General features: G+C 52.1%; 1 protein-coding gene across 1 annotated transcript in view; it reads left to right on the forward strand.

Annotated features, from left to right (window-relative positions):
- The window catches only part of SYN3 (synapsin III), a 447,314-nt gene extending 427,955 nt beyond the window's left edge, over window positions 1–19,359 (forward strand). Inside the window, exons 10-14 of the mRNA XM_027595572.2 lie at window positions 52–154; window positions 4,704–4,838; window positions 5,717–5,804; window positions 11,161–11,452; window positions 14,951–19,359. Of these exons, the coding sequence (XP_027451373.1) occupies window positions 52–154; window positions 4,704–4,838; window positions 5,717–5,804; window positions 11,161–11,452; window positions 14,951–15,083 (751 nt within the window). The 3' untranslated portion in view covers window positions 15,084–19,359. The remainder of the gene's footprint in view (window positions 1–51; window positions 155–4,703; window positions 4,839–5,716; window positions 5,805–11,160; window positions 11,453–14,950) is intronic.
- The last annotated feature ends 984 nt before the right edge of the window (window positions 19,360–20,343 follow it).

The following is a 20,343-nucleotide window of genomic DNA, read 5'->3' on the forward strand; positions in this document are numbered from 1 at the left end:
CCCTACCTGCTCCCTCCCCCAGTGCTCACCGTCTGTCTATCGTCCGTGCAGGTACAGGCTGTGGGTGGATAGCTGCTCAGAAATGTTTGGTGGCCTGGACGTCTGCGCTGTCAAGGCCGTCCACGGCAAGGACGGCAGAGATTACATCATTGAGGTGAGGGCGGGACGCCCCCGTGTGGGACGGACAGGGCCCACGTGTGGGCTCCAGCGTGCTCGGCTCTGTCCCAGCCCGGGGCCTGGGCACATGTGGCTCCAAGAGCTTCTCACCCACAGGCCTCACACAGCTCCCCATCCCCTCCCTTGGCAGCATCTCGAGCCTCTGAGCTCCGGGCATGAAGTTTGATGACTCCTGGGCCTAAGGGCAGGGGGAGCACATCAGGCCACGAGTCAGTAAGACCGTGTGCCGTTGGGCCTCTGAAATTTTCTGTGTCCATGTGTGCAAACAGGGCACGTGTCCCTAGTCACCACGCAGAGATTCCATCCTCTGTCCGTTCAACACACTTGTCCTTTAGGGGCTCCCCAGGGCTAGGCATGGGTGTGGCTCTGGGGACAGAGCTGTGACCCAGACGGACATGTGGTGTGCAGGCTGGTGGGGAAAGGGGATGAAAAACAAGTCATGGAGGACACTGAACCCAGGGAACACAGCAGTGCAGGGGTGTGAATGGAAGGAAAGATGGAGGGAAATAGAATTGTAAGAGAGAGTCTCTCCACAACCCTCCTGCAGCCCATGCCTCTCCCGGGCCCACAGCCCCCTGCCGTCCTCCAGGACATACCTCTAATCCCACACTCTTCTTCCCCGTGACTTCCTGTCAGTGCCCCGCCCCCGATCCCACAGTCCTCCTGTCTCCTCCAGGACATACCTCTAATCCCACACTCTTCTTCCCCCTGACTTCCTGTCAGTGCCCCGCCCCCGATCCCACAGTCCTCCTGTCTCCTCCAGGACATACCTCTAATCCCACACTCTTCTTCCCCCTGACTTCCTGTCAGTGCCCCGCCCCCGATCCCACAGTCCTCCTGTCTCCTCCCGGACTCTGTCCTCTCCTGGTCCTCCAGTCCCCCTCTCCCCCACAGCTCCCCGCTGTGCTTCTCCCTCTCTCCTACAGCACTGCCCCCCGCCACCATCCCTCCTGGTCCCACAGTCGTCCTCTGCACCCCAACCCCTCTCCCCTGCCCTGCCCCCCCCACACACACACAGCTTTCCCCTGAAAATGCCCCTCTGGCCTCAGAGTTCTCCCTTCTCTCCCCAAATACACGTTTCCGAGTTCACACCCCCCACAGCCCCTCGCAGGGCTCCTCTTCCGTGGCCTTCTCCAGCCACAGCGGATGGGCGGTGCTGACACGAGGCCAAGACACGTGACGGAGAGCCCTGCGGTCGCCCCTTCCCCGGCTTGCGGGCGGCTAATGGCAAGCACATGGCTGGGTGACCAGGAGCCAGCTCGTCCTCCAGGCCCGCGTGCCTCGCTGCTCCCCGGGCCCTGCGGCGCGGCAGGGCCAGGTGACTCCACAGGGGAGGGGGGAGCCCTGCTGCTTGCCGCCAGCCACACCGGGAGGGCTTCGGCACCCTGCCCGGGAAGGGGCCACCCTTGGATGGACACCGTCCCTCTACCCTCCCCATAGAGGCCAGAAAACTCCCAGGATGAGCGACATCTGTATTTGCAGGGTCCATCCTGCTCTGGAAAACTGGCTGCCACCACAGCTGAAACCGCCGCCCCCAACCCAAGAACCCCTTCTCAGAGGCGGTATCGGAGGGGTCAGGAGCACACTTGCTTCTGAGCCAGAACCAGGCTGCCTCCTGGAGGCACAAGTTTCCCGCCTTCCTGAGCATGCCCTGGGAGCTTTGGACCAAGGGGGATCAAGGGCCTTCCTGCCTGGGGCGTTGCATCTCTTGAGACCGCTCCAGCCCTTCCGCGCCTGCATCTCCTCCCAGGGACCACCAGGCACGAGCTCACAGCTGCTGCACACACGCAGTCATCCGTCCTTGGCTAACGAGCCCCTGCTCGGGGCGCCAGGCTGCAAGCCGGGTGATGGGGATATAGCAGCAACCATGGAGGCAGGGACCCTTCCTCCTCGAGCTCCCATCCAGAGAGGTGACAGCGATCATGGAGGAAGGGCTCCTTGAGTCCCCTTCCCCTCCCTCCCGTGAGTTTAGCCCCTTCTCCCTTTCATTCTCTCTGCCCCGAGAACGCCTGCCTTTTTGAGTTTTCTCAACATTTGTTCTGAGGAAATAAAAGCCTGTACTCGTGAGGCCCAGGCTCCCTGCCTCCAGACATTCAGAGGGTCACGGATGAAAGACCTCTTATATTTAAAAAAAAAAAAAAAAGGCAAAATTAGTGGGTTTGAACTTTAAAAAAACAAGAAAACAACTCAAAATGTTCCAGGAAAAAAAAAAGATGACTTTTCAGATTGTTTTTTCTCTCAGAAACATTGCAGAGTTGTTTCCCTTGTTTTTGGGTTTACAGTGGGGTCAAGGGAGATGGGGAACTTGCTACCAGGAAGATAAAAGGTATTTTTTCCGCACTCAGGAAAAAAAAAAAGGCAGAAGAGATCTAAAAATACTGTTTTCCTCAACCACCTCCGTGGTGAGAACATAAAATTTGTATGACATGTTTTGTGAAGATCTTCACAGTAGAATACTCAGGGGAAAGACCCTTGAATTTGTCCTCCATGGCCTGTCCAGGGAATGATATTGCTCACTGGAAAAATGTTTCCTTGGGGAGACCAGAGTGTCCACTTCCTTTGGCTTTGTCCACCATGGGGGATTCCAAAATGCTCTGACCTCAGGTTCCTTGTGGTGGCTGTTTTCCACATCAGGGAGTGTAGGAAACAGAAACCGGAAGAGAAGATGATGGGTAGGGTCAGGGGGAGGAAGGACAGGCCTGTGTCCATCCAGACAGGCTCCACAGTTATAACTCAGTTCAGCCCACATAGACCAAGAGGCTGCCCGTGTGCCGGGCACTGAGATCTGGAATGCCAAGGACTCCAGCCCAACCCACAAGGAGCTCAATTCGAGGACAGTTCTCAGGACCATGCTAAAATCAACATTCACATCCTTGAGTTTGCTTTTCAGCCTCCCAACCAGAGTGGGTGCTTTAGACACATAGGCCCCTAAAAGCCCCACCTGGAAGGGTCTTCACAGCTGCCCAGACCCTTCAATTTACGGTTGAGGAAAACATGGGCCCACAGAGGAAACGTGACCTGCCCGAGATCACACAGCAAATCTATAGCAGAACATAGGCTTGGTTTCCAGGTTCCCATTCCTGGTTTTCACCACAAAGAGCTGTTCTGTGCTCGGTGAGTAATGGAAGGACGGTGGCTTGCTAGCAATGTGTTCTCGAACTTACTACTTGTTTGACTCTCAGGTTCCTCATCATTATGATGAAGATGATAATAGTACCTGCCTCCAAGAGCTGTTCTGAGATTTGTACGAGATCATCCACACCCAGTGCTTGGAACAGTGCCTGGCACATAATAAGTGCTCAATAACACAGCACCCTTATCATTATGAGCAGGACTTATTGCAAGGACCTTTCATTTCTCCATCATAGGAGTTATTGAGGGCATATCTGTTGATCAGGTCCCCGGTCCCATCCCTGACCTCAGGGACTCACGGTCTGGTTGGAGAGACACAGGTAAACAGGAGATGTCAGCACTGTGGGTAAGCCCTCCGATGGGACAACCGACATGAGGACAGTGGGGGTGTAGATGAGCAGCTGGTTAGAAGTTGCTCGGTCAGAGAAGAAGGGCTTAGCTTCATGTTCCAGGAAGGATGAGAAGGAATTAAGTGAAGAGTGAGCCGAGGGAATGGGCATAGATAAGGACCCGGTCAGAAGAGAGAACCTGGTGAGTCCAGAGCTTGAGAAAAGGGGAAACAAGGCCCTGCATTTGATGGCCGTCAGGTGGGTGAACAGGCCCGGATTCCCACGGTGGAGGAGGGGGGAGAGTGCCTGCCCAGGCCTCACTCCCCTTCTAGACCTTCCACGGCTGCCCATGCCTGGGGAGATCACCTGCATGGTTGGCCAGTATGACTTTGGCCAAGTCCCTTCCCATCTTTAGGCCTCAGTTTCCCCATCTGCAAAAAGAGCGGGATGAGCAAATGTGATCTCGCAGGACCCCTCCCAATATAAGCACTTTGCCTCCTTCAGAAGCAGGCCGTTCCCTGTGGAGTATGTTTCTCTCCAGGCACACGTTCTGCCAGAGCCCCTGAGAACAGGCCTTTCCTTATCCCTCTTCTCTCCGAACCCGGGGTCAACTCCGGCCCATGTCATTTTTTGGTCATAATTGAGCCCCCACCTTCACTGCTTCTGGCAGTGTGGAAAGCCTTGACCTTGGGCCAAAGTTCAGGAGGTGGGCCCCATGCCTGGGCAGGAGCCAAGGTGGGAAAGGAGGGGGCGGAGACTGGCTCCCCAAAGAAAGGAGCAGAAAAGGTCAGCAAAGGCTCCCTGGCCGTTGGGCACATTTCTGTAGCCCAACACACGTAGGCTGAATTGAACTGAGTCCGGAGAGTTGATTAAACTGAACTGTGGGGATCTGGGTATCTCTGCGGGAGCCATTCCCAGCGAGAGGCGCTGGGCTGGGTGTTTGCTGGGAGAACATCACCATCTAGTGGTCACTTCTGTCCTGAGCCCCGAGCCAGCCCTCCCGGGAGGTGCTGCCCGGCACCCGCCCGGCATGGGGTTCCCTCAGGCCTCCTTTCTCCCCCACAGGTGATGGACAGCTCAATGCCCTTGATCGGAGAGCACGTGGAAGAGGACAGACAGCTGATGGCCGACCTTGTTGTCTCCAAAATGAGCCAACTCCTGATACCAGGAGGCACAGCGCCCTCGCCCCTGAGGCCTTGGGTAAGGTTCTCGGGAGCACAGGAGACTTTGTACTTGTGAGAAGTGCTGGGCTGTCTGGGACTGGGGAAACTGGATCCAAAGGAGATAGTCCTAGACTGGAACCAGCCTGCGGAGAAGGGAATGGGGTGTGGATGGAGGCTGGGCATGCGAGCTTGCACCCCTGCCCTGGACAGGGGAGTTTGGGAGGCTCTGAGACCTTTCTCCTTCCACCATCATAGATAGAAAAACCTTGTCTTGACTGCACTTGCAGGCAGAGATTATTAATGTAAGAAGTCAGTTGTCCCTTCTGTGCCCTCCATCCCAGGCCTGAGCAGGGAGCAGCAGGTGTGTGTGGGTGTGTGTGTATGGTTGTGTGCATGCACGCGTGGGCGTGTGTACGTACACGCATGCCCTTTGTGTGTTCCCAGGGCACCAGTCAATAGAGACTATTGTGTCTTCTGTTTCTGCATCCCCCGACCTCGACAAGCTCCCACATAGCTCCTCCCTTCCACGGCCCTCACTACAGATTACCAGATTGTTCTCCAAAGAATTTGCTAGCGCTCAGCTTTCTGGAAAAGCAAATCTCAAAACCTGCTTCCCCCTGCCCCCCACAAGGACGAATCTATGATGGTAGCTGTCGGAATGATGGTTATACTTGAGGGGGTTGCTGGCTGGGAAGGGGCGTGGGGCAGCCTTCTCCCCTGGAATGTTCTGGCCTGATCCGGGTGGTGGCTACACAGATGTATACACACGTAAAAACTCATGATGGTGTACTCTTACGAATTGTGCGCCTTAGGTAAGTCTTACCTCAGTGATAACAAAATCTAAGTCCTGCCTTCCCACCCAGGAAGCAGAGGGCTGTGGCAATCACCACAGGCTTCTTTCCTCTCCTGCTCTAGGCTGCACAGACTAAACCAGCGAAATCCCCCGGGCCGGCCCAGCTGGGGCCTCTGCTTGGACAGCCACAGCCACGGCCACCCACACAAGGTAAGAGCCACAGCAAGTCACCAAGGGAAATGAGACAGGGAGGATGCTGAAATGCCCTGAGGGGTCCATGGCTGGTCTCCAGAAGGCACTCTGGAAAAATCCATTGTAGTACTGTGTCCATAGAATACATGCGCTAGCTCTGTGTGCCGAATGGATGAGACATCTGATGTCTGATGTCTTCCTTCCCTTCAACTCAGGCAGGAAGGACGGGGAGACAGGTGACTTTGCTGAGTACCTCCGCAGTGCCAGGCACCGGGCAAGGGACTTTCTCATCTAACCCCCCCCCTTTATTTTTCTTCTTTGTCTCCCAAGCACTCCCCAGTGAAAACGTCAGTATTTCCTTTTTCCAGAGGTGGCCATGGCACGAGGAGAAAATGCAGGTTTATACATCTGGCTTTTTAGATCTTTGAGAAAGTGTCTTGTTTCTTAGCCACTAGTGGTGCCTAATTATGGATTTATGAGCCAAGTAGCCAGAGAGAGAGAGAAAGAAACACGGGACATTGATATGACTTCGTCGATGGAAATTCTCCCTCAAAAAATATTCCAGCATTGCTGTGTAAATGCTGACACTTAGTAGAGAACAGATAAACTCATGATGACAGGATGGAGCCATGGCAATAACTAACTTTCTCATGGAACGTCGCCGCCTCGGTGTTGCCCTGCGCAGGCCTGGTGGGGGACACCGCGCGCCGCCGCCTCGCTCAGCTTGCTCGCAGCCAGAACCTTCCAGGTGTGCCCACTGCTCTAGCACCAGCTTGGAGCTTCCATGCAGCTCTGCATCAAGAGGCCCCACCGGGTGGTTTCATGACAATCTTCCTTTTTTTTTTTTTAAGAGTTTATTTATTTGACAGAGAGAGGGACAGCGAGAGAAGGAACACAAGCAGGGGGAGTGGGAGAGGGAGAAGCAGGCTTCCCGCGGAGCAGGGAGCCCGATGCGGGGCTCGATCCCAGGACCCTGGGATCATGACCTGAGCCGAAGGCAGACACTTGACAACTGAGCCACCCAGGCGCCCCTCAGGACAATCTTAAGAATCTGCTTAGAACCTATCAGAAAGGAAAAGCTTGACTCACGTTGTGGACTTTCCAGTCGCTTTGATTAAAGTGACATATTCATTGTTTCTTGGGAAAATCCGGCCTTGGGCTTTAAATGGCATCGTCGTCCACGGGTCTCGGATAAAGGGCCCAGTCCATCTTTCTTGTGTCTGCGTCTCTTCTCAGAAAAGCAGAAAGTATTCAAGAAAAGGGAGATTGCGTAACTTCCATAACCGTGCATGGACGTCGGGACTCTCCGTGAGGCAGATGGCCGTGTTTTGGAATCCTCCTCCACGTCTCAGTACTCTTAGGTCTTACGCAGGTCTCGTCGTTTCTCCGAGCCTTGGTCTCCCCAGGGATATGACCGCTGCCCTGGGTAGTTATGGGGAGCTGTCCATGGGCAGCAAGGTGCCGGTGCGGGGGTATCACCCAGGAGGTGCTGGCTCAGTTTACTAGGAGTAACTATCTACATAACTTTCACTGTTAAAAACTTACTATCAATAATGTGTGTCTTATTAACAATTAAAATAATCTGTGTTGTTCTTAATGATCATTACCATTAACCATCCTTAGAAATAAAGCAGCCCCACTACCCTCCTGCCTAAAGGTAATTGTATCATTATAAACGTTCAAAAATGATTTATTCATCCCCCTGCCGGGCTCCTGGCTGTGCCTCTGCCCTGCCCTGCCCTGCCCTCTCCTTTCCCGCTCTGCCCCAGGACTTACTTTTTAAAACACATTTGAACTGAGCACTTTTAAAACAGAGAGCTACTGTATTCTGGTTTCCTCTCCAGCCCAGAGTACAGACATGCTTGATAAAGAGATATTATTTTAAGGGACACGGGGCTAAACACACTTTTTAGTGAGTTGAAAAACAATTAATTTAAAACCAATTAAGATAATTAAAGCAAATGCTCATTGAATTAACATTCAGATTTAAAATAACAAGGCTAATTAAAAAACAATGCTTTCATTGAGTTCCCAAAATAACAGGATCACATTATTAACTTGTTTGTTTGAACTCGCCGTAAAAAATGAAGTTTTCTTTTAACGAACCTCATAATTTTTTAGCACCAATCCTGGTGCTTAGGCAAATACTTTCTATATATAAGTTAATGGGTCTCTGTATGCGTTGAAATTAAAAATACTAAACTGTTTGCTTTGCCAAGACGCTGAAAGAAATGAGTGTCTCTTGAAGAAGCCCAGGTGTCTAAAGGATTCGACAAATCGTTAATAAATAAATGAATGAATGAGGATCCAGATTTTTCCAAGATATTATTGGCCCCGGGGTAGGGGAGGGGACGGGAAGACTTGAGATAAAAGTAGAAAAAAAGAGGTTTTCTTTGACCGGAAGTGGGTTTAAAAAACACACAAGAGGAAGCCAGCATCTAGAAATCAGGAGCTTTGGCACAAATACCTGGATTTCAAGTTCTCTGGATAGAGCAAAGCTCTGGAAGCCAGGGGCCCGGGTTCCTCCTCAGCGAGTGTCCCCCGACAGCCGCAGCAGCTCCCTAGGACAGCAGGACTCCGCCGTTTGCCTCAGGCCCCGCTCCTCCCTATTGTCACCTTCACGGCAATGTAGTGTTGATCCTTACTTCCTTTAGCTTGCACCTCTTTAGAGAAAGAGTTCTCCGAACTATGTTTATATCCCAAAGGAAACTTTTTTTTTTTAATTTAAAGTAACAGTCTGCTTGGGCTGCCATGATTTTTTGGACACTTCCCTGCTTCATTTATTTCGGCATTTGGGTTTGAGATCGCTGGGCCCTCCGAGCCACCAGGACAGACAGTGACGAGGGCGGTGTACAGCAAATCAAGGCCACGTGCAATCACTTGCTAAATCTTTGCTGCCATTCAGTCCAGCGTCGGAAGTGCTGCCTGGGCTCACAAGAACGTCCACGCTGGGAGGGATGTGGAGTGTCGGCTCCGAGGCCCTCATTTTACAGACAAGGGTCCAGAAACCCAGAGAAAAGTGACTTACTCACTCGTGGCCGCAGAGCAAGTTAACATGAGACTGGAGTTAAGACCTGGGGCTCCTGGTGCCACCAGTGGTGGTGTCGGTGCCACCAGACATGCAGGTCGTGCCCTCTGCAAAGGTCCCGGCTGGGATGACATCGGAGGGCAAAGGTCAGCCGAAGCCTCGGCCCAGCTCCTCTTGCACCTGGCTCAGGGCGGCCACCCCTGGAGGAGAGCACCTTTTCTTCATTTGCACAAAGATGTGAGGACTCAGGGCAGCCCTGCATGGCATAGTTTCGGAGGTTTGTTTTTTGTTTGTTTTTTTAAGGAAAAAGAAAACAAAACAGAGCTTTTGAGTCAAAGAGATGTAGGTTTGAATGTTGGCTCTCCCTCTTATTAGAAGTGACAGCTCACTTTCTGCGCTCGAGCTCGTGGTGGCGGCAGCAGGCGCGCCCTTGACATGCAGAACGACGCTGGCGAGTTCGTGGACCTGTACGTGCCGTGGAAATGGTTGATAAGGTGACGGGCAGGTTCAACGGCCAGTTCAAAACCTACGCTATCTGTGGGGCCATTCACAGGATGGGTGAGTCCGATGACTCCATCTCCGACTGGCCAAGGCTGATGGCATCGTTTCAAAGAACTTCTGACTGGAGAAGATCACGGATGTGGGATATTTGTCATAAATAAATAGTAAAACCCAAAAAAAAAAAAAAAAGAAGTGACAGCTCAAGCAAGTCACAGTATATCTGGGACTCAGCTTCTTTGGAAAAATGGGAACATTTGTGGGGATCATGCCTAACCCGCAGCGCGATGCCAGGCTGCCCAACCCTAGGCTGGGGGTGTAGTGTGCTCAGTAAGACCCGGGGAGGGCAGATGAGCAGAAGCCGTGTTAGGAAAGGGCCCTGGAGACGGGCCCCAGCCCCTTTGAACTCCCAGTCTCCTCACCTGTCTGAACAAAGCTGGGCGAGGACAACCGTGCTGCAGGCCCCCATCTGTTTGGGCAAAATGCAATTCACAGTCAGCAGCCCCGACACTCGGGCTTCAAGGGTGAGGAGAGAGCACCTCACTTGCCTGGGGCCTTGGAGTTCCACTCGAAGTCATTTCTGAGCGGCTAAAAGGTCCCCAAGCTTATGATGCCCCTTTGCTTGTTGGTGAAGACCCACATGCTCTGTGCAGTGAGAGGGAGAAGCCAAGACCCTGTGAGCTCCCTGAGGCTATGCCTGCTAGTTGGGAGACCTTGGGGAGGCTCAGTGTGCACCTCTCCGTGACGAGAAGGATGGCATCTTCCCTACCAGGCCCTCTCTAGATCAAATGACATATATGCCTTTGAAAGTTCTTAGAAAAGTGTAAAAAGCTATTGAAAAGTAAGGGATAATCCATTGTTTCAAAAGGAATACATCTTCAGCCTGGAAAACATCAGTGAGCAAAAGGAAGAGAATTAACCCCAGCACTTTAGTAATCATCGAGCCGTGGCTCGTTACTCAAAGCACGGAGAGCAGAAGGATCGCCTGGGAGCTTGTTAGAGACGCAGAACCCCAGAGCCCCCCAGTAGGAGTCTGCGTGGGCCGCCATAACAAAATACCAGAGACGGAGTGGCTTCAACAAAAGACATTTATCCTCTCTCCGTCCTGGAGGCTGGAAGTCCAAGGTCAAGGTGCCAACAGGACTGAAAGTTCTCCCCATGGCTTGTGGACATCACCTTCTCACTGTGTCTTCATGTGGCCTTTCCCCTGTGTGGCCCCTGGGGTCTCTCTCTCTCTCTCCTAAGGACACCAGTCCTATCGGATTAGGGCCTCACCCTCATGACATCATTTAACAATAATGAGTTCCTTTAGGGCTCTATCTCCAAATGCAGTCACCTTGAGGGTGAGGACTTCTAAATATGAACGGGGCGGCAGGGGGGACACAGTTCGGTTCACCACACTCTCCCTCCTGTACCTCCTGTATCAGAATCTTTATTTTGACAAGATCCCCCAGTGATTCGTGTGCACATTAAAATTAGAGACACGCTGGTTTGAGGGGACAACTTTCCAGTCTTTATGTTTTACATAGCTACATACATATGTGCTAAAATGGAATAAATCTGTTCGTACTATTTTGTAAGCTGCCTTTTTGTCCAGCAGTATATATTTAGCACATATTATCAACAATATTACTATGATTCTGCCATATCATATATGATGGCCACAGCATATTCCATTATATGGATGTATCTTAATCTTCCCGATCAGTTCCACAATTGGGCATTTATATTGTTTTCAGCTTTTCACTGTTATAAAAAACACTGTAATGAACATCCTTGAAGCAGTATTTGTGCACAACCATGTTTATCTTAAGAAAAACTTGAACATCATCATGTTTCCCCCTGTAGGGGGCCCTCGCCAAACTCCGACTCAGCAGCCAGCGCGATCTGGAAGCCCGTCCCAGCAGAGGCTCCCCCCCCAGGGCCAGCAGCCCCTGAGCCCCCAATCCGGATCTCCGCAGCCGCAGAGATCACCAGGCTCTCCGCAGCTGTCCCGGGCATCCAGTGGCAGTTCTCCAAACCAGGCCTCCAAGCCAGGCGCCGCCCTCACCTCCCAACCCCGGCCCCCCGTTCAAGGCCGGAGCGCCTCCCAACAAGGGGAAGAGTCCAAGAAGCCAGCACCACCCCACCCTCATCTCAAGTAAGTGCTCTGGGGTTGGGCAGGGTGGAGGGTGGAGTTGGGCTGGGGGCAGAGCTGGGCTGACTCAGGACAGGGACTTGGCGACAAAAGGCCTCACTCAGATTTTGAATGGGTAGGAGGTCTCGAGCATGGAACCTGGATGGCCGGCGGGGCTCAGGAGGTCAAGACTATCGCTAGACCCCACCACCATCCTCCAGATACACACACACCAGTTGTCTCTTGCTGCATAACAAACCTCCCTGAAACAGTAGCTTAAGAAAACGGCCATTTTCTTCATTCAAAATGTTTTGATTCAGCAATTTATGCTGAGTTTGACTCGCCTGGGAGATTCTTCAGCTGGTCTCTCCTGTAGAGTTGCCAGGTAAGGTACAGGATGGCCGGTTAGATTTGCATTTCAGACATGTGATGAATAATTTTGAATATAAGTATATCCTCAAATATTGCACGGGCTATACTTACACTAAAAAAGTATTTATTTTTCATCTGAAATTCAGATGTAACTGGGTAGCCTGTGTTTTTATTCCTAAATCTAACAACCCTACTCTCCTGGGATCGTGATCCGGCTGCAGTCATCTGGCATCTTCACTGGGTCTGGATGGTCCCAAGAGGGCCTTACACACACATCTGCTGTCAGCTAGGCCTCTCTCTTTCATGGGTCACAACCTCCAGCAGGCTGGGCCCCGCCCCCTCACATGGTAGAATGCCATCCCCGAAGAGCACAAGTAGAAGCTTCAAGGCCTCTTGAGGCCCAGCTTTGAAGGCACACAAGGCCATTTCATCCCACCACATGCTTTTGGTCAAAGCAACTCACATGGCCAAAGAGACCCTTGGTAGGAGGACCTGTAAAGCCACACTGCGAAAGGCTAGACCCCATGCACGGGAGGAACTGTGGCTGTCATGCCATGTTTGTAACCATCACGACCCATCACGACACACATACTCGTCCCCCTTCCTGTCAAGCCCATCTCTCGGTTTGAGGTCAGGGAGGTCCCAGATGTGTTTTCTTGGGAAAGCCCCTCCCTTCCTTCAATGCCAAGCACTAATATCGATAAGCATAGTCTCACTCCCAGCACCCTGTAACCACTTACCATGGACCAAGCACTTCACCTAGTTGGGGGTTTTCTTCAGTTCTCACAAGCTTAGGAGTTAGTAACTATTATTATCTGCATTTTACAAATGAGGAGGAGATGAACAACTTGCCAGAGTTCCCACTGTCAGTGAGCGGAAGAGCTAGGCTTGAGCACAAGGCATCCAGTCTCTGGATCGGGTTAACCATAATGTGTTTGAATGGGTGATCCATTCACATGGCTCAGAGATCTAAAAGATATCAACAATATCAAGGGTACACAATGAAAAACCTTCCTCCTGCTTCATTCCCGTCCAGTGCCTTCCTGCCCCCCTGCTCCCCAGAGGTGACCGCTCTTGTTAGTTCCTTGTGCAGTCCTCCAGTGTTTCCTTGCACAAATACAAAAATATATGTTGGTTTCCTCCCCCCACTTTTTACAAATGGTAGTACTTACTATCCACCCGATTCTCCTTGCTTTTTACATTTAACGATAAATCCTGAAGTTCTTCCATCAGTTCACTGAAATTTTCTCCTTTTCACAGCTGTGTTCTATTCCTTTTTAAAATTTTATTATGTTAGTCATCATACATTACATGATTAGTTTTTGATGTGGTGTTCCACGATTCATTGGAACACCCAGTGCTCCATGCAACACCCAGTGCTCCATGCAGTACGTGCCCTCTTTAATACCCATCACCGGGCTAACCCATCCCCCTACCCACCGCCCCTCTAGAACCCTCAGTTTATTTTTCAGAGTCCATCGTCTCTCATCGTTCGTCTCCCCCTCCGATTCCCCCCTTCATTTTCCCTTCCTTCTCCTAATGTCCTCCGTGCTCTTCCTTATGTTCCACAAATAAGTGAAACCAGATGATAACTGACTCTCTCTGCTGGACTTAGTTCACTTATACAGCTGTATTGTATTCCACTGTGTAACTGTACTATGATCTAACTCATCTGCCACAAACAGAAATTTGGTTTGCTCTTGCAGAGAAGGCTGCCATGAATAACCTTGCACACACACTCTTTCTCAAGTGTACAGGATCAGCCGTAGAGAAGACGCCAGCAAGGGTGTTGTTGGATCCAAGGAGAAAGGCATTGTGAATTTGATAGGGATTAGCAAGAGGTCCTCCAGGCAATATGGTGCCATGGGTGAAAGCCCAGACTCCAGAGTCAGACCACCTGGTTTCAAATCCCAGCTCTCCCACTTAAAAGCTGGATGACCTCAGAAACATGACTCAACCTCTCTGTGCTCCCACTTCCTCACATGCGAAGTGAGGACCGGAGGACTTACCCCACAGGCTTCTTATGAGGATTAAAATGAGTTTATGCACAGTTAGTGCTTAGAATGCTACTGGCAATTTATAGGTGTATCTGAGACAACCTCTCCCCATGTGAAGAGGCGCAGCCCAGCTCATCCCAGGTCAGGAGAGGGATTTGGAATTTTGGATAGTAAACACTGACCCTATAGTAATCCAGCTAGAAACACTTAAATCTCCTGATTTACTCCTTTGAAGTATTCTGTGGTTCAGTTCAAGTCAGCAGGTGTTTATCAGATCCCCAGTCTGCACGTAGTCCTGGATAAGGCCCGTGCGGAATAAGCAAGGGGTACAAGATGGTCCCCGTTTGGGAGAGGATTTGGGTTTTATGATGATGACAAGACTGTGTGGGGCTTTCTTACACTTGTAGCCTTTTGACAGCATCTCTTCCTGTGTCTGTCACCTCCACCAGAGTGCGAGCCCCCTGAGAGCAAGGGGATTCATCTCCACGGCCCTGTCACCTAGCGCTAGGCTGGCACCAAGGCTCAAACAGCGGGCACCCTGAGAATCCCAAGGCGGGTCGGAATCAGTAGTAAAGGCTTCAGGGAAAAGGTGGGGATTGAAGCCCGGAGTGGAAGAGAAGAGGCCCAGGGGTGAGCTAGACCGGCCCTCCCTTTTACCGACGAGGTGAAGGAGGCCCGAAGCCATGAGGCACTTGCCGAGGCCAGAGGGGGCGACAGCAGTGCGGGGTCCGGAACACGGGCCTCCTGACTCCCAAACTAGTGCCAGGAAGGGCAGGAGGAGGTGCCACAGCCTGAGGCTGATACAGCACTTCACAGGTGGCCACACACAGATGTGTGCATGGAGGCGGGACAGTGGGCCAGTTGCCAGCTGGTAACCCCTGCCCTCTGAGCAGCCCGGCTTAGTTGGGCACTCCCCTGTTACTTGGTATGAGCCCTAATTTCTGCACCTAAAAATGGAGGACACCGATAACCACTGTGCAGGTGAAAGACTGTGTGTGATGCATTTCGCATCACGTAAGTGTTGGGATGCCTGGTTTCCCGTCATCACATCCTCGTGATGACTCGGCTCACCCAGCCGGCTTGCAGGCAAGTCCCCTCAACTGTGTCCCAGGCCCTGTCGCCCCCAACCCCCCCCCCTTGCTTTCTATTTCAGCAAATCCCAGTCCCTGACCAACAGCCTCAGCACCTCCGACACCTCCCAGCGTGGGACCCCAAGTGAAGACGAGGCCAAGGCTGAAACCATCCGCAACCTGAGGAAGTCCTTTGCCAGCCTGTTTTCCGACTAACCTGGCCCGGGCTGGGGCAGGGTTCCATTCCACTCTCCCTTCTCCTGCCTCATCTTCCTTCTCAGCCTTGGTTCCCGATGGGAACAGAATGGAGGGCCTGAGAATATACTCTCTAAATGCCTTTGACCCAGGAACTGAGTACCTATCTATACGTGCTCCCCCTCCCTTCACCATGACATTCCAGCGTCATCCAACTCAGTGGTGGGCCTTTGAGAGCCTCCGGGTTCCTCAGTTCAGGCCCCAAAGGCATCACATCTCCCTGCCCACCCAGATGCTCGCTCCCCTGCCTCAGATAACCAAGTGAAATGTTGTGTGTGGCTAGTTTTCACATTTCTTGTTAGTGTTTTGCTTGCCTTCGGGTGAAGGCCCCGAGCCTCCCCTCCATCAGGTGCAGGCACTGGGACCTCAACAACACTGGAGGCAATAATCTTTCGACAATGTTTTGCAAACAGAAGGAGAAAAGCCCAGCCAGGGTCACCTACTACCTACCCATGCTAGCCCCATCCAGGCTCGAGATCACCCCTCAGGCCGACAGGCTAAGCCCCATCCCATGTGGCCACCGGTGGGATCCCGAGAACCGTGGAAAGAAATCAGATCCTGTGTGACAAGTGGGGCCTTCCAGAACACAACAGAAACGGAGGGGATGTCCTGAAGTGCTGCTCACGCCCAGATTGGATGGCCGCGAGTAGACCACGGGTTCTTTGACGAGTCATCACTAGCTCCCAGAGGAGGAGGATGCCCTCAACTTCCCAAGGAGGGAGTCAGGTTAGGGCTGCTCCAGCCATTCTGTGTCACCCCGCAAGGAACTCTGAACTCCCACCAGGAAGGCTGTACCCTCCTCCAGGACAGAGGAAGAGCCAGAGAGAGTCCGAGGCACAGGCTGAGAAAGGGCCGTGACAGGGACTTCGAGGCTGGCATGTCACGGACTGTTGCCAGCAAGGCACGGGTAGGTTACTCAGTTATAAAGGGGTCCCATGGTCAAACATGTTTAGGAAACACTGTTTCTATTTCTTGTTTTGAGGCTGGTAGTACACATTACATATCCAAGGCCCTCAGCCTTCCTGCGGTAAAGAAATGAGCTTTCACCTTACTTAACCCAAACTTACTGGACGAAACAAGTTCCCTGCAGAGCTCGCAAATGTCCCGACTCCCTTTCCAAAGCCAGCTCCCTCCATCAGACTGCCTCCCGTGATCAGACGGGGTGCAGGGCTGCCCTGAGTCAGCACGCACCCGGTGCTAGAAACATGGTAGGTACCAGAACCAGCCTCCTGGACTCAAAACGAGCCCAGGACATTAGAACATAGCCACCATGCTCTCCCCTTGCAGCCGTTCTAAGTAGAGGAGAGAAGGCTCCTAGGACAGGGTGTAACACCATGAAGCCCACGTGTTTGGGGAGATCAGGAACACAGAAAACACTCAAGGCAATCATCCCTCTTCTGCATGGGAGATCAGGATCGGAAAAAGTCAATCTCACTGGTTCTCCCTTAGTAATAAAATGCAACCCAAAACACACAACAGAGCGGTCACAGGCCCGACGAAGTTTCTCAAAGTGTAGGCACAGCTAGCTTCATTTCAGACCAAAGGAGTCCGGAATTCGGGTCATATGGCCCAGACCTGTAGGTCGGTTGGTCTTCCCGAGTATTCTGCGCGCATATTGAAGTCAGACCAGCAGCCCTGCGCTGAGCAGGGAGGGAAGGCCACGCTGGGAGAACAGTACTTGTGTGGACGCTTTCCAGCCAGGGACCCACTCCTTTGCTGAGCAAAACTAGTGGCTTCATAAACTGTGTGGCTGAAATGTTCCCACTTCCCTATAATCCGTCCTAAAACATCTCACATCCAAGCTCCATCTCCCAGGTACTCCAGCAACAGTAGCACAGACTTTTTTCATCAAGCCAGGCATCCTGATTTCTAGAACCATGCATACGTGATCTGTGACATAACACAATAACCGGCACATCGCAAGAAATTTTCCCACTGGTCTGTATGTGAGCGTCGAGACCCAGAGTGGTCTTGCAGAGAGCACGGATCCCCAAACGGACTGTTTTCTCCCATGGGTAGCACATGTTCCTTCCAAACATTTCACCTTTCATAGCTGTGACATTTTTGAATGGGAAAGGACAAAAAAGCGAGGAAGGGAGTCACTCTGTAGAGGTTCTGAAGGGTTGTTTGTTGTTTTTTGCTTTGTTTCAACACAACTTCGACCCAAAGAAAGGCTAGCATTTTCCTTCCAGGCTGACTTGGTGAGGCTGAAACATGGCGAAGAGCCATTTGGTTTGTGCTAAGGTGGAGCACAGTGAATGGAGACTGAAGGATGTAGCCTGGCGGGCACTGCCACCAGCACGAGAAAATACCCCGGTCTTCCTCCTGTTGCCATGGTAAGCTGGTACCGTAGCTTAGGTGTCAAGTCAGCTTTCCAGGGACACTGAATATACATATCCTCTCTCTTCCGTTACCCCTGTGTTCTCCTCATCATTACTGCACTCCCTCCGAACCTTCATGCCCGCTGAGGAGGCAGGGAGGACGGGCCTTCACTCACATGGTAACAAATACCGTAGCGAATCCCGGGAGCTGCCTCCTGACGTTCCCTTTGGAGTTTGCCGGGGAAGGAGCTCGCGGGGAAAGCAAGCTGGCGCGGGGAGCTCGTGGATGAGCTACGTGAGTCAAGCACGGGGCACATTGCTTGGCGCGCAGGTGTTCAGGACATGTTTTAGGAAACTAGGAAACTAGTAAAATGTACATAAAGTGTGAAGATTGGAGGAAAAGCCTGTCTTAAAAGAGTCTCAGTGCAAAGAAGTCACTTGCCCAGGAAAAGAATCGGAGTCTGAAAGGGAATGGGAGCAGATTCAGGAGGCCAGGAGGCATCCCCCGTGGGGCACGTGGCCGGGGAGGAGGGGAGAGGTGGCCACAGGGCCACCAGGGCCGGGAGCCAGAGGGACGACGTGCCAACATCAGCACCAGGCAGAAGAGGCTGTGGCGAGCAGACCAGGACAAGGCCGAGGCGCGTAGAGCAGGGAGCAGGACCCCGTGCAGACCATGTGCCACATGCCCCGGGCAGAAAGCAGGACCGAGGGGCCCCGTGTAGACCACGCGCCACACACCAGAGTCCAGCAGAGCCCCGCAGACAGCCAGGCCCCAGCTGGAGATGTCCCGCAGGGGCTCCGTGTCCCTTTGGAACCCGCCCCTCCCCGCGCCAGGGAGTAGACAGCTCGTGCTTTATTTGGCTTCACGGAACAGGTCCGTGGCTCGTTCTGCTTTATGTGTTTGGCACCAGTGAAAGGACACAGGTCGGAGTCCAAGCTGAAGCCGGTTAAGTCAGGCTGGCGGATGCAAGCAGTGACTGCATCAGATGGAGGGCTAGTTCAGGGCCCAAGTACACTTTTATCGCTCATTTTTCTTTATCCTGGAGAGCATGCCGGCTGGTTACTAACTGTACTGACAAGTGTCAAAAACTGTCCCCGACTGCCACGCAGTCACTGGTAAAATTCAGAGGTTCGGTCTAGTATTTGGACTCTAAGAGAAAGCAGCATTTGGGGTTTGGTTGGAGACGAATTGGAAGTTTGGGCGACAAGCAAGTCAGATCGGTCCATTAACCAAACACAATGCAGAAAGGGCACAGAGGCCCCCTGTGTTTCCGCAGACAAAATACGCAGCCAAAACAGATGAGACCGGGACTCTTAGATGCTGGGTTCAGAGCTCTCAACCGGCCGGCTGAGAGGAAGAGGGGAATGGCCAGGACGTGACTTCTGAAATCGGGGAGTCATTCCTTTATGGGAAAACGAATCAAAAACAAAACATTCCTTCTACAATACTTATGTGTGAATCCTTTAAATGCCCCTTTGCCTTCCATCGTTTATGTTCCGATTGGTCCCCCCACTTGATTCCCATTTGCAAACTCTCATAGTGTCAGCATCTGCTATCTGTGGTCTTCCTTTGAGTCTAGGGCAGAAGCAAGTTAGCACTTGGCAGCCACCGCCCAGGGAAGGAGAAAGGCAAGTCTTGGCGCTGGCCCCGAGCACAGGGAGCAAAGGGAGAGTCCGGCTCCGTCAGAGTAAGAATTACTGAGATCTGAGGCTAAGCAGCAATCTCAGGAATTGGAGCGCCAAGCAAGAGAGGTCAAAATTCAACCATTTTTACAGAGGGAATCACAGAACCTTGTATTAGAAGGAAAGGGTACCTCCCATGATTTGATGTCCAGCCATGCCAAACCATATCTTCCATTTATAAAGAGGAGTGGGCGGGGGGGCCTCCTGGATGGCTCAGTTGGTGAAGCGTCTGCCTTTGGCTCAGGTCATGATCTCAGGGTCCTGGGATCGAGTCCTGCATCAGGCTCCCTGCTCAGCAGGGAGCCTGCTTCTCCCTCCCCCTCTGACCCTCCACCTGCTTGTGCTCTGTCTCGGTCTCTGTCCCTCTCAAATGGTTAAATAAAATCTTAAAAAAAATAAAAACTCAGTTTAAAAAGAGAGAGAGAGAAAGAAGGGGGAGAGAAAGCACGAGCTCCTGTTAGTAAAATTAATGGTATGGCAAAATACGGGGCCACAGAAAGTCGTGAAGGCTCCAAGCCACGGAAGAACTGAAGTGTTACCGAAACGCTTCCGGTGGCGCTCTCCACCATCTCGCCTCCGTCCCAAGATGAGCAGAGTGATGTCACAAAGTCACGCAGTGCGTGTGCCGCCGCCAAACCATCATCTCACTCTCATGACCCACCAGCAATACGTAGGGCTCCATGGTTTCAGCCGAATGAAAAGAATGTAGGATTTTACAAGCTTCTAACTATAAATTTAGCTATTCAAGAGGAAAAGCTTTGAGGCTGGTTTAAGAATTTAGAATAAACCACTGTTGGAGGACTACAAATTTAGACATATGGCACACCACCACCATCCTCAACTAAGAGATCTGTCCGAGGTGGGGTGTCGGAGGGAGAGGAGCCCCTGCACCCCTGGGACACCAGCACCATTTGTGGACCGCTCAAGGACACTTCAAAAATGAGTGAGTTTTGCAAACTCATTGTTTTATAGTATTTGGTGCTTCTGGTCATCACTATGTCCTCCAGACACACACACACACACACACACACACACACACACACACACACACACACACACACACACACACACACACACACACACTGCAGCCTAACACCACACACACACACACACACACACACACACACTGCAGCCTAACACCACACACACACACACACACACACACACACACACACACTGCAGCCTAACACCCCCCCCCCCACACACACACACACACA

Source organism: Zalophus californianus, chromosome 9 (assembly GCF_009762305.2).
Source record: "Zalophus californianus isolate mZalCal1 chromosome 9, mZalCal1.pri.v2, whole genome shotgun sequence".
NCBI classification, from domain to species: Eukaryota; Metazoa; Chordata; class Mammalia; order Carnivora; family Otariidae; genus Zalophus; species Zalophus californianus.